Below are 14,553 nucleotides of genomic sequence, written 5' to 3'. Positions count from 1 at the left end.
TCAAAGCAGATTGTGAGGAACTTCAAAAAGATCTCACCAAACTAAGTGATTGGGCAACAAAGTGGCAAATGAAATGTAATGTGAATAAATGTAAAGTAATGCACATTGGAAAAAATAACCGCAACTATTCATACAATACGATGGGGGCTAATTTAACTACAACTAATCAGGAAAGAGGTCTTCGAGTTATCATGGATAGTTCTCTGAAGACATCTATGCAGTGTGTAGCGGCAGTTAAAAAAGCAAACAGGATGTTAGGAATCATTAAACAAGGGATAGAGACTATCTTATTGCCCTTATATAAATCCATGGTATGCCCACATACTGAATACTGCATACAGATATGGTGGTCTCATCTCAAAAAAGATATACTGACATTAGAAAAGGTTCAGAGTGTGGCAACTAAAATGATTAGGAGTTTGGAATGGGTCCCATATGAGGAGAGAAGAGACTAGGACTTTTCAGCTTGAAAAGAGGAGACTAAGGGGGGATATGATAGAGGTATATAAAATCGTGAGTGGTGTGGAGAAAGTGATTAAGGAAAAGTTACTCACTTGTTCCCATAATATAAGAACTAGGGGCCACCAAATGAAATTAATGGACAGCAGGTTTAAAACAAATAAAAGAAAGTTCTTCACACAGCGCAGTCAGTCAGCCAGTGGAACTCCTTGCCTGAGGGGGCTGTGAAGGCTAGGACTATAACAGAGTTTAAAAGAGAACTAGATAAATTCATAGAGGTTAAGTCCATTAATGGTATTATCCAGGATGGTGTCCTTAGCCTCTGTTTGTCAGAGGATGGAGAAGGATAGCAGGAGAGAGATGGCTTGATCATTACCTGTTTGGTTATTCCCTCTTGGGCACCTGGCATTGGCCATTCTTATGTTCTCATGCTCTGAAATGTTTGTTTTTTCAAAATCTCCCATATAATGCTGTGTCTAAAAATCTGCAAAACTCATTTCTCTCCATCCCCTTTCCACGTCAGCTGAGATTTGCTTCCAAAGAATGAATCCTTAAGATTATCTTCAATTTTTTTAGAACATTAATTTTTGCAATAGAAAAAAATCTTTGAGCAAGCATAAGCAATAAGTTGATGTGTCAAGTGTACAGAACTCAAAAAGAAAATCAATTGTATGAAGATTACAAGACAGCATGTATTTCAAATTAGCCAAATCACTAGGTTATCACTAGTCAACAACATTTCTTGATCTCTGTACAGCTTGATCTTTGACAGCTGTGTGCACATAAAAGGTGTGGAATCACTGAAATTGCTATGATTCTGTAGGTCTATTAAAACTAATATGATCTTACCTTCTCACTCATTCCAAATCTAGTCACCATCATCTTTGCTATTTTAGTAGCATTGTCAAAGTCACTGGAAGCACCTAGATATTAAAAACAAAATGTAAGTTAGTCAGCTAACTTGAAGTTTACATAAAAACTTAATATCCATGGATAGAAGATTCTTTAACCATGCATCTCAATTGACCTGTAGTGATGTGATCACTTCCAAATATGAGTTCTTCTGCTACTCTCCCTCCCATACTAACGTCCATCTGTGCAAGCAGCTGGGACCTAGTTTCACTCCACCTGTCATTTTCTGGTAGCAAAGATACCTACAAAATGTAGAATTAGTTAGATTAGAATAAAATGAAACATCAAATGCAGCAGTGTTCACACTTCTATTTTTTATTATTATTAATTTTATTTTTCAGGGTTATTTTTAGCAATTTAAGTTTTATATAGATGTCCATAAATCAAGGGTTTTCAGGGCTCATTAGTATATAGAGTAATGCGTAATCTCTTTCTAATCTTCCTTAGTACAGTTTAACATAATCCTGTTTCAAACTGCAGTATCTTAAAGCATACTAGGGAACCTTTAGTGCATATATATATAGCACTTTATTTCGGAATTTGGTGCTGTGTAGAGTGTACCAAATGATGAAATAAGCTACTTCGAAAGAGACTCGAAATAAGCTACGCAATCTGTGTAGTGCAAATTGCATAGCTTATTTCGTGTTTCGGATGCTATGTAGATGCACCCATAGATTCCCAGGCCAGAAGGAACCATTGTGATCATCTACTCTGACCACCTGTATAACATAGGCCATAAAACTTCCATAATAATTCTCACACTCCTACAGCATTGCTTAAGAACATTCAACCTTGATTTAAAAATTGTTAGTGAGGATAATTCCTCACTGTTCCTCACCTTCCAGCCACTGGACTTTGACACTAGACTGAAGAGCCATTGTTAAATACCTGTTCCCCTTACACACTGTTATCAAGTTACCCATTAATCTTCTCTGTTAAACTAAATACACGGACCTCTTTGAGCCCATCACCAGAAGGTATGTCTTCTAATGCTGTAATTCTCATGGCTAGTCTCTCGGATTTACCAACACCCTTCTTAAATTATGGGCACCAGAACTGGACAGATTTCAGCAGTGGTTGCTGTGCTGAAATAACCTCTCTACTTCTACTTAAGAGTCCACCCATTTATGCATCCCAGGATCACATTATTTCTTTTGGCTTCAGCATCACACTGGAATCTCATGTGTAGCTAATTATTCACCACATGAAAAAAAATCTTTCAGATTGTCTGCTTCCCAACATGGAATCTTTCATCCTATATGTATGGCCTACCTTCTTTTTTCCCAAATGTATACATTAGACATACTAAAACTCATACTATTTGCTTACACCCAACGATTCAGTTACCTCTCCATTTCAATATTTACCATTCCCCCAGACTGAGTTATCTGCAAGCTTTATATTTTTTCCATATCACTAATAAAAAACATTAAAACAGTAGAGATACAAGAACTGGCATGATCCCATTGGGAACATCTGCTCAATGACTCCACCCCATTTTGAGACTTATCGGTTGGCCAACTTTTAAATCAATTTAATGTGTGCCATGTTGATTTTACATCAGTCTAAGTTTTTTAAAATCAAAATGTCATGCAATACCAAAATCAAATGCTTAAAAAGTCTAAGGCTGTTGCATCAATACTATAACCTTTATTGTCAGAACTAGTAATCTCATCAAAAATATCAAATTAGATTGACAACCTATTTACATTAATTCTTCCTTAAGGGAGGGTAATGTAATTGAGTCCTGCATCATCTACTCCATAATCTTGCCCAAGATCACCATCAAGCTGAGACACCCATAATTACCCACCTCATTCCATTTGCCCTTTTAAAAAAATGGTTATATTAACTTTATTTCAGTCTTCTGGAACCATCTCAGTATTCCAAGACTTATTGAAAAATCAACATTAATGGTCCAACCACTTCCTCATGCCAACTATTTAAAAAAACTATAATGCAACATTATCTGTACCTGATGATCTGAAAATAACTTCAGTAACTTCTAAGATGTTAGTGGAATGGAAGAAAGTTATCACCATATGAGGAGACAATATAACCTATTTTTACTTACACACACACACACACACACACACACACACACACACACACACATCCTTCTGCATTATTATTATTGTACTATGTAATTCATGGACATAAAAAAACCCATCAATAATCATAAAATCTGGTCACCCCACTGAAATCTGGTCTTCGGTGTACTTTTACCCTATCGGTTCTCAAACTGAGTGTCAGAATACATTTTAATGGGGCTGTGTTAAGACTTCCTGGGATCCTTGGGCTTCAACATTGGTCCCCAAACATAAGGCAGCAGGACTTAGGTTTTCTGGGGTCATATAGTAATTTTTTGTTGTCAGAAGGGGATCGCAGTGCAAATAAGTTTGAGAAGCATTGCCGTATACTATACAGATTTCAGGGGAGAGAGAAGGGTTTCTCAAACTGGGGTCCTTGTCCCAAAAAGGAGTAATGGAGTTGGGGGGCCACCTAGTTATTTTAAGGGGGAGTGGGAGAGAGAGAAGGGTTTCTCAAACTGGGGTCCTTGTCAGGAGCCCAACAGTTACAACATTGAAATTCAGAGTTCGTGAGGCCCTGTGCTCATCTTCATTTTGGGAGGGCCCCCTGGGAAACCAACAAAGAAAGAGCATTCACTCTTCCCGCTCTCATTCTTTTTTCTTCATCCTCCTCCTATATTATAAGTAATCAGAAGTAAGTGAAAATAAAGTGAGGTACCTTGATTGTTTTTGTAGTCTAACTTTTTTCTCCCCTCACAGACAACTTGAAAATTGCTGAGGGTCTCAGTGGATCACTTAATGATCTTTCCAAATATTGTTTGTACCATTAGCTAACTATTGTAATATGCTTTGGATAAGAGCGCTTTATTTTAAAAAAACAAAAACAAAAAAAAAAAACCCACAACCACACACAGTCCACATGAATGGAGTTCCCAGCACATAGTTTGAGAACTTCTGATCTAGATGAAGGCTTTTATTTGCATTAAGCTAATGTGAAAAATATGTAAAACTAAAATGCACCATGATGCATGAATGGAAAAATAAAAGTAATCTTCCACTGAAGAAACTGTCAATTGTCAATATTGCTGAACTTGTCAAATCTTGCTGACATATTTCACAAATAATTTTCAATTCCTTTCAATACAGAAAAAGAACATTCACCAGAAGCATTTGTGACAGATATTGTTTAAAATATTTTCAAATTGTTTTCTACATTTGGAAAGGTTGACTGCAAACCGTCATGTACAAGTCTATACAAATCAACTGGTGATCTCAAAGCATAGACCTCATCATTTTTGATAAAATGAATTAAATGTTTCACTGCATCTTCAAAAAGATTTCTGTCTAGGTCCTCTTGGTAGAATTCACTTAATTTCTTACGGTAGTGACTTTTAGCATCTTCATCCATACTTCTGTCAAAAAACATGCAAAATAAATCAACGCTTTTCTTTAGAGATTCACCTCTACTCTGCAATTGCACTATTATTGTGTCACAAATAACGCTGACAGTCTCAATGATGATCTTCATTCCATTTTTAATTGATTTCATTGCTCTAGTTGCATCGAAAAATAAATTCGTGGGTTTTTATGCTTCTCATCAGATATACCAGTAAAACCTATATTTTCTGTTCATGTTAGCATTTCTGCTGCTACAGACTTACAGTCATTTCCAACTTCTATGACAGAACCTGTAACTGAGGCTAACAATTGTGCAGCATTCAATAAATGCGTATCAACTTTTTGCAGTGATTTGCTGATGGCATTAATTCTTTGAAGTTCCAGAAAATAGTAAAAACAGCAATATCATACTTTTTGAACTTTTTTGCTAAGGATTTTGCTTCAGTTTTTGAATGTGGTTTTCTAGAACTTGATGTGGCTATATCTAAAAGTTCTCTTTAAAGCACCATATTTCATGTTCAAAGTCAAAAAAGCATCTGCACGAGCAGACCACCTAGTGTTACAAATGTTTTGACTGTCAAATGTATTCCATTTGCCTGCTCCAAATGTGATTGTAACATACTCCACCAATATGCAAAAACAAAACAAAACAAACCCATACGTGTTTTGAACAAAGTAAAAAAAAAAAGTTTACTCCCTCACAAGATGCAGCTCTAGCGTTGTATATTAAATTTAAGGAATGACTGGAAAATCGTATGAATAAAGAGGAAGCATTTGTATTAAGTTTTGCCTGTAGACCTGAATATTTTCCTGCCATATTTGCAGTATTATCAAAGCTCTGCGTATGACAATTGTTGATGTCCAATCATAAATTTGCAATGGTTTCCAAACAAGTTGTCTCTAGACATTCAGAAGTGTGGGATTTTAGTGGGACAAAAAGAAATCGCTCTACAACTTCATCATTGCGGCCGGTCACATATATTAAAATGTTAATTGATCTACATGACTCCACATCAGGTATTGAATCAACCATTATGGAATAATACTGGCATCTTTTACTTCACCAGTGAATTGGTTTCTGAGCTGCTTTGCCATTATACTAATTAATTCATTGACGGTCTGGTGCATTAAAAAGTTGATTTTCCCTGAGCCACAATACTGATAATTTTTCAAATGTTCATTGAGAAAAATCATCAAATTCACTAAGATATTCAAGGCAGGTTTAAAAATTAACTTTTTGATTTGACACTGATGACTCAGCACATCCTGTTAGAGGTAGTCCCAAAGACGACAGCAGTTTCACCGTGGCAACAACACATCTCAACACTTTCCTCCAATAAGAACATCCCTTAAACTGAGACAATAAGGCAGAATCAATTCTTCCAGATAATTTACATATTTCATCATACTTACACATAGCATTCATATGAGCTTTGGAAGTCTCATGATTAGCATTATCTCTTGCAATATTTCTCCAATTCAAGTGCCCGTTGACAAATGTTTTATTTCCTTTACTATGGTCAGGGAATAATTTGCAAACATGACAGCAAACTGCCTTGGTGGTTTCCAAAAAACAACCAATTTCTCATTTCTGTGGTCCCATTTTTCTTCATCCTCAGAAAATGGGACTCATGAAGACCTCTAAATTGCTTTCGGCCCCCAACCTCAGACTTTTCTCTTAATTTTCAATATTACCTATGTTTTTCAGTTTATTTACTAAGAAAAAGTCTATCACTTCCAATGAAATAGATTTTCACTATCATGCAATGTCTTGAGGGTAGGTTTCTTCCCTTACTTCGATAAAATTACCAGTGTTTTATGGTTCCATTGCCACTTCAGAGCCCACTTGTTAAACTTTTGCAGTTGTTGCGGTATCCTCAACTCGGCAAATGATCAGATAATTGAGATGTTTCCTCGTCCATACTTTTTGATGAATGTCCTCTGTTCAATACTTCAAGATTTTTATAATAAAAATGACAAATTGTCTTTTTGCCTTGACTTCATTTTTTTGTGTTTTTGATTGCCAGACTCATAGTATCACTTCATTATTGCTAAAAAACAGACGATTTTTAGGCAGATTGAAAATGTCTGAAAGAGCAGAGAGGTAGCTACAGGTTGGGCTGTGGGGGCCATGATCTGGACCACCCATTCCCCAATAGGTTTAACACCAATGGCACTAGAACATTTTTAATAGTGGGGTGTTGAAAGCCCGACCCTGTCTCTCCTAGTTGCAGATCCAGACCTGGGTGCAGGCTACAGAGGCAAAAGTAGTAAGGGTTCAGGCGGGGCTGCTGACAGAACAGCCAGGCCACTGGGTAAGATGGGGGAGAGAGGCAGGCCTTAATTCGAACTACTTAATTCGAACTAGGCGTTAGTCCTCGTAGAATGAGATTTACCTCGTTCGAATTAAGCGCTCCGCTAGTTTGATTTAAATTCGAACTAGTGGTTTGTATGTGTAGCCCCTATTAAAGTTAATTCGAACTAACGGCTGTTAGTTCGAATTAACTTTGCAGTGTAGACATACCCCAACATATCTGAAAATCCTTACGGTCCATAACTGTGGTCATAGATTTCTCCTTGTGCCACTTATTAATTTTAATTCTTAAGTTCTGATTTATATTCATTACTGGCAACTTACCTGTTCTTTATTTTGTTTTTACAGCTGCTTTCACTTCCCTCTTCAACCAGGTCAGTCTTCTAACTAGTCCAGTCTTCTTCAATTGGGGCTTTTTGGACATATAGTAAGGTGTTCTTAAATTATTCCCAATTATCACTCACATTTTTCCAATTAAATTCTTCCTTTCAAGTGATTGGGCTCATAATTGTTTTCAGCTTTGTGAAACTGGCCCGCATGCATACATGTGTGCATGCGTATTTATTTTTTACTGGACTTTATTTTGCTTTCACATTACAAACATAACATAATTGAAATCATGATCACTTTTACCTAAACTACCATTAATTTTTACTTCTCTTGTCAGTTGCTGTTACACCTTATCCTAATACAGAATTCCGACCTGCTGGCTGCAACACTTGAATATGATTTAGGACTAGCAGCATACAACGGACCACCAGTGTATGTCACTCAAATTGAAGTTCCCCAATCTCAACTTTTTTTCCTTGCTTATTACAAATAGGTGCATAAGGAAGTGGTTGTCTTGTTCCATAAACTGATTTGGTGGCCTATAGCAGACACCAATTGACACCCCATCTTGTTCTCTACCAGTTTGGACAATGGCCAATATGCTTCTGGATCGATATGTTATGCTAGTTTGGTTGGCTATTAAAAGACAAATATACAGAATACGGAACACATCCCTTTCTGTTCAACTATAGCCCAGTTTAGAATTCAAAGGACAGGACAGAAATGCTGAAGGAGCAAGGTCTGTCCTAAAAGGAGCGAGCAAGTGATTTTAGACAAAATATCTTTGTATCAACCAATGTTTTTCCAAGAAAGTTTCTACAGAAGGCAGCTCTGTTTTTAAGCTCTGAGATTTTCTGGTTGCTTTAGAAGAGAAACAGACCAGTATTAGCTCAGAATCACATTAAAACATAATATTTCCTCCCTGGTTGTTTGAACTGTTATTCATGGCTAGCAAGTTTGAATCTAAGGAGAAGTTTCTCTTTTTCTCTAACCCAGCTGTAGGAAAAAGAAAAAGTGGAAAAAGCAATTCAGAAGATTTTTTCTCTTTAAATAGCTTGTTTTTATATCATATGTATATTAGTTTATTACAGTAATTTTACAACATCATGACATGCCTGTTATGTCACAGTGTTGTTGGGAAATTCCTTGACAATGCAAAAAGGTAAATTCTATACAGGTTACTTATTTTTAAAAAGCCTCACATGTCCAAGTGTTGGTCCTCGGGGCATGATTGTAGCTTTGTTGATCGGCATTGCATCTTTCGTATAATATGCAATGATAGCATGTCCAGATTCATGATATGCAGTGATTGTCTTGTTTTTATCATCAATTTCTACACTTCTACGTTCAGGTCCTTAAAACACATGAAAAGGAAAAGATTAATAAAGAATTATAGTGAAATAAGAATCAAATTATTGTCAGTATATTTGTTACTAGTAGGGATTTTCTGAAAGACTCAGCATTGACCAAACTCTGCTTCTACTGAAGTCTAATTAACTTTAATGGGAGTAATGCAAGGCTTCCCCAATTGCTTTTAAAAATCTCACTCAATCTACCAAGTATAAATGGATCAGAAAATGTTTTCAGAATAATATGCACCTCAGGCATCTAAGTTTTATCTCACTATATAAAACTCAGACCAAAATTTGCTCCACAGTTCTGATAATTTATCTCCTTTCTTTACAAGGAAGAAGCACATCTCCTTTAATTGATCCTCTGCCTCCCATTTATCTTTAAAGTGCTAACAGCAGGTTTATTACCATATAGGCACTAAGACAATTCTTACTACATGAAACTTACAATTTTAACAAATTTAAAAGAACCTGTTTGAGACTGCTGTTAACATACTGCAAATTCTCTGGGCGACATGGGTCCTACCCGAAGTTGGAATGAACAGCAGAAGGCTCTTGTGACAGGACTGAGGTTCTGACTGAAATCTGTACAACAGCATGCTGTATCTCAATTGAAAAATTCTCATAACTGTATTTTTGTATAATCTTTCTGAATAAACAACAGCCAGTGTCATTGTACACTTTGGAAACCATTTCAATTTGTGAAAGGTTATTACAATTTGTGAAAGGTTGGAAATATGTTAATTTCTTCCTAACTTCCTAGCTTCAGAGGTTTTGAAATGCCAAGCATGTTGGATACGATTCAACTAACTGTCCCTAAAAGCCAGCAGTCTTTATGACAAGACTCTAGATTTCCCAATGTAGCACACTACAGACACTGCTAACAAAATTTGTATAGAACTACCATGGCAACTATTACAAGCTTTGACATAACTACAGGTTGGACATCCCTGGTCCACTACCTCAAGACCCGAGTGATCCCTAAGGAGAGAGTTTGCTGGACCAGAGAAGGTCAGACCTTGGGCTCTCCTGGGACTCCCCTCCTGGTCACCAACCGAGCCAATGCACTGTCCCTGGCCCATTGGTGGGGCTCCAGACTCCCAGCTGCCACCCGCTCCAGCCATCAGTGGTTCTGTACCCCAAACCAGTGGGGCTCCTCACCCAGCCCCTGGGCAGCAGAGCTCTGCTCCCGGCCACCGGGGCTCCCCACCCAGCCCTCCTTGGACTTCCAGCCACTGGCTGGATTCCCTGCCGCCAGGGCACTGGCCCTCCATGCTCCCTGCCAGTTGAGCTCCCAGCTGCTGAAGGACCACGGATGTTACTGGACCAGAGAGTCCTGGACAACAGAGGTTCAGCCTGTAGCTATCATTACTGTACTTGATATATTACATTATTAGAACATCTTTTAGCCTTGCATTTGAAAGCCCTCTCTCAGGTCTTTCAAATGTGCCCATCACTATAGCTGGTAGGCACTCACCTAAAAACATCTATCTAATTGAGAAGCAGGTAGTTGAAAATGATAACAAAATGCAATAAACCCACTCAAATACAAAACACTATACACTTAAAAAGGTTAATTTTGCATACATAAAATCCTACCCATGAGAATTTTGTCCTTTGAGAATTCCAATTCCTTCATGGATACCATATCTTTCCCATCAACAGCTGCCTTTAATGCAGCTTGGTTCACAAGATTTTCTAGCTCTGCTCCAGAAAATCCTACTGTACCTCGTGCAATTATTTCTGGATCAATAGCTGTATGAAAAAAGAATAGATATTGATACCACTTATCTCCTTGAATTGTTTCCTGTTTATCAAAACAACATCAAAAGGGCTTAGTCATTTATATGAATGAGAATGCATGGTAACAATAGTAATTATTAAAATAGACAAGATTTAGAAGGCAAACTCTCATGCCTCTTCATCTGATGAAGTGGGTTTTTCCCACAAAGCTTATGTCCTAATGTCTGTTTGTCTCTATGGTGCCACATGATTCCTTTTTGTGTTTGCAGATACAGATCAACACGGCTACCCCTGAGACTTTCCTCATGCCTCTAAATTTAGATAAACCTCTGGTTCAGGTCAGTACTGCTGACATAATGGACTAGATGGACCAAGAGTCTGATTGCAAAAGATGCCAGCCCACGCAGCTAAATGTTTATACTTACCCTGATCATACTTTATTTTATTAAGGTACCATTTCAGAATTTCTGTTCGACCTCTCACGTCTGGCCTTGGAACTGTAACTTGCATGTCAAAGCGACCAGGACGTATTAGAGCACTAAGGAAAAAAGAAACATGGTAAATAAGTATGCTTTAACATCTGAAGAACAGTGTTACAGCAAACGTATCTAATTTTCTTAACATGGATATTTTGTGAAGACTCTTAGAAACACATTTCTCTCTCTACCTATCTGTACACCACGTACAAAGCTGATTTAATTGTGTTGCTGGTTAACTTTTGCAGAAATCAATTTCTCCATCTATCAAAGAGATGCAGTCATATTTTTGATATATAGAATTACTGCTAAAAACGTATATGCAACTACAGTGTGACTCTTTACCAAGTTGTCAATGCATCATGGCAGATTGCAAAGTGGTGGTTGTTTGGCAATCACATTTTTACAACCCTTACTAGTACACGCTAAAACCCTTAATATTACCGATTTCCTCTAAATCAGTGGCCTTTAAATGTTAAAAATGCCAGCTTCTACAGTTTTTGATGGAAAAATAACTAACACCATTTTCAAAATCTGAAGATCATCATAATTGCATCTAGTTAGACAGGTCCCGACACTACAGAATTGGAGTTTTAATTCATATTTGTGAAACTGGTATGTAAACTTTATACTTACTTATCTAATGCTTCAGGGAAGTTTGTGGCACCAATAATGATTACTCCTTCGTTAGGCTTAAAGCTTTAAAAAATATGTAAAAGGATGTAAGTTTACAAAGTTAGACCCTAAGCATCATGAAATGTCACTAAAAAAGAACAATGAAGGATTGTCCTCTTTATCAGGTGCATTTTCATACTGACCATGAGTTAAGCACTATTACATGAAGAATGATGAAGGAACATTCCAAACCTGCAGTGCTTGCCAAAGTGACAAGAAGAAGCCAAGTTCCCTAGGCCAAGTAGGTAAACAACTTTTATAGCTTATCCTTAAGGACAATATGCAGATAAGTAAGCACTTTTCAGGGTAAAATCTTTGTTAAGAGGGATGGGGTGAATTTAGATTGTAACAATTGAATACAAAAATCAACTGAATACAAAAATCCATTATTAAAAAAAACAGATTTTAATATGTTTAATTGATAAAACATAAAATCTCATCATAAACATGCAAAACCTACAATTACAGACTCACAAAGATGACTCAATGGCTCTATGTATCCAATCTAACAGTTCTTGCTTCTTGCAAGTTCTGGACTTTCAATTTCTGTTTCTCAGCAGATAAAAGTCACATATAAAAAGACAGACATAGAATGGATAGGACTGTTGTTTTGTGCTTATGTAGTGGTGGAGCTGGGTCACGCAAGGAAGAGGAGTTAATTAAGACAGTCTTTAAGACAGAGACACAATATATAAGAAAGGCTGGAGGCAGAATATAAATGAACAGTGAAATAGATTGGAAAGAAAAAGGCACAACATTATTCAGTGCACATACAGCTTCCTATTTTCCCCACTTTTGCCACAGAAAAACTGTCACAGCTTCTGGGTGTTAAGAGATTCTATCTGGGAATATTTTAAAGAGATTCCTTCACTGAGTAAAAAAGGAAAACCTGTCAGGTGTAAGCACTGTATGAAGATGATGTAGGGCCAAGTTGCAAGAATGAAACATCATAAGTAAAACTGCTTATTGAGAGAAAATTGTGGATGAAGATGTGGATGTAGAAGACGAACAGAGATTAACTCAAATAATTAAATTTGTAATGCATCATTCTTCAAGACTCTCTCTATGCCTTTAGTATAAGTGTGATTTAACAAATCAACTCAAGTTATTTGCTATGTTGGATGTTGCTAGAAAAAAAGTCTTCATTAATCCTTATGGGTTTTTTTGATTAGTTACTAGATTTAGACACTACCACCCAAGTATACAGTATAGAAAGCTGCAGTAAGAGAACTCTAGAGTTGTCAATTGCCAATGGGTGTCATTTTTTTGTTTTTATATTACATAACACATGCCCCTTATTTTGGAACATCATGGCCACAAACAATAATGATGATGCCATGTTTATTCCCTATTTTACTTCAGCATAACTCAGCTTTTCCAAGGGAACTCCATCCTACACTTGTTTTCTCAAAAAACAGATGTGCCAATGAGTTCAATGTGGCTTACTCCAAAATTAAGTGCACTTTAAGTGCACTAGGTCTTAGCCTTTTTAGTAATTTGAAATTGAATTTGCAATATTGCTGAAAAAAATGTAAATGAAACTGAATAATAGAGTGAGAAGAACTGAGAAGAATAACTATTCAAAATCATGTCTGAATTTTGTTTCAGGATCCCATTTAAGCATAAGAGACTTATGATAAAACAGATGGAAGTATCTCATCCAAAGTATCCAACACCAGATGAAAAAAATATAAAGGATATGTCCAATATACTGAATATAGATACCAATATATCCATAACCTTACATTTCAGCGATGTGTGTTCTTCGAGATGTTTGTCCCCGTGAGTGCTCCACTCTGGGCACTAGTGCGTCCTCATGCCAGCGACTGGAGATTATTCCAGCAGTACCCCGCCGTGCATGAGCTCTGGTGCCTCCTCGTGCCATTGGTGTCTGTTAGGTGCGTACATAGCGCCGCCTGCTCCGTTCCTTCTCTACCCTTACCAGTAGGCCAAAAGGCTTCAAAGCTGGAGGAGGGAGGGAGGGTAGTGGAGCACCCACAGGAACACACATTTCAAAGAACCCCCCTTACTGCACAGGGTGAGTAACTCTCATTTCTTCATAGGTGCTAAACTCTGGGTGACTACAAAGCAGTAGTCGAGTTGTGGAGGCAGGGTTGGAGCCCTGCCACTGAAGATAAGACCGCTTGTCCAACTGCCATAGATGAAGTAATGGCCAAGGTAAGCGTATAGTGTTTTGCAAATGTGTGGTCAGATGACCAGGTGGCTGCTTTGCAAATGTCCTTCTGAGGTACATTTTTTAGAAAGGCAGTAATTGAGGCCATGGCCTGGGTTGAGTGGACAGTGATAGTGCCTGGTGGTTGTTTGTTATGAATGATGTAATATGTGGGGATACATGATGAGATCCACTTAGAAATCCTCTGGCAGGAGACTGCTTGGCCACTGAAATGCTCGGCAAAGGATAAGAAGAGTCTGGGGGATATGCTCCATAATTTTGTTCAATCTATGTAGAACACGAGTGCTCTGTGGATGTTGAGGGTATGCCATGCAGCTTGGGATGCCATGCAGCTTGGGATGGATCAGTGTGTAGCTTTGTACCCATTAGTGTAAAAAGGGCTGGAGGCGGTGGTTGAACTGTAGCTGTCTGGTTGGTGGTGTGACAGCAATGGAGATGTCTTTCTGGTTCTTGACCAAACCTTCAAATCCGCACCGGAGTGGAGCACCTATGGGGACGTCATTCAAAGAAGAAATTGCTGCTGCATTGCTAATGCTCTCAAAATTTGGAAGGCACTTCAAGAGATATTGATGGAAGAAATACCTCACCAGAACGTAAACTACAGGCAATAAGCTAGCAAATTTGGACCAAGCACTAACTCCATCTCATTTTCTTGCAGGCATTACCAACC

General features: G+C 37.6%; 1 protein-coding gene across 4 annotated transcripts in view; it reads right to left on the bottom strand.

The window, feature by feature from the left end:
• The window catches only part of YME1L1 (YME1 like 1 ATPase), a 49,305-nt gene that overhangs the window by 5,478 nt on the left and 29,274 nt on the right, over positions 1 to 14,553 (bottom strand). For all 4 annotated transcript variants that reach the window (XM_006115261.3, XM_025180792.2, XM_006115262.3 and 1 more), the window contains exons 12-17: positions 11,651 to 11,713; positions 10,964 to 11,076; positions 10,395 to 10,550; positions 8,646 to 8,797; positions 1,487 to 1,613; positions 1,309 to 1,382 (exon numbers count right to left, since the gene is read on the bottom strand). In XM_006115261.3, the coding sequence (XP_006115323.1) occupies positions 1,309 to 1,382; positions 1,487 to 1,613; positions 8,646 to 8,797; positions 10,395 to 10,550; positions 10,964 to 11,076; positions 11,651 to 11,713 (685 nt within the window). The remainder of the gene's footprint in view (positions 1 to 1,308; positions 1,383 to 1,486; positions 1,614 to 8,645; positions 8,798 to 10,394; positions 10,551 to 10,963; positions 11,077 to 11,650; positions 11,714 to 14,553) is intronic.

The sequence above is a fragment of the Pelodiscus sinensis genome, chromosome 2 (assembly GCF_049634645.1).
Source record: "Pelodiscus sinensis isolate JC-2024 chromosome 2, ASM4963464v1, whole genome shotgun sequence".
NCBI classification, from domain to species: domain Eukaryota; kingdom Metazoa; phylum Chordata; order Testudines; family Trionychidae; genus Pelodiscus; species Pelodiscus sinensis.
Note: the sequence above shows the minus strand (reverse complement) of the source record. Positions and strands in the feature narration are given on the sequence as shown.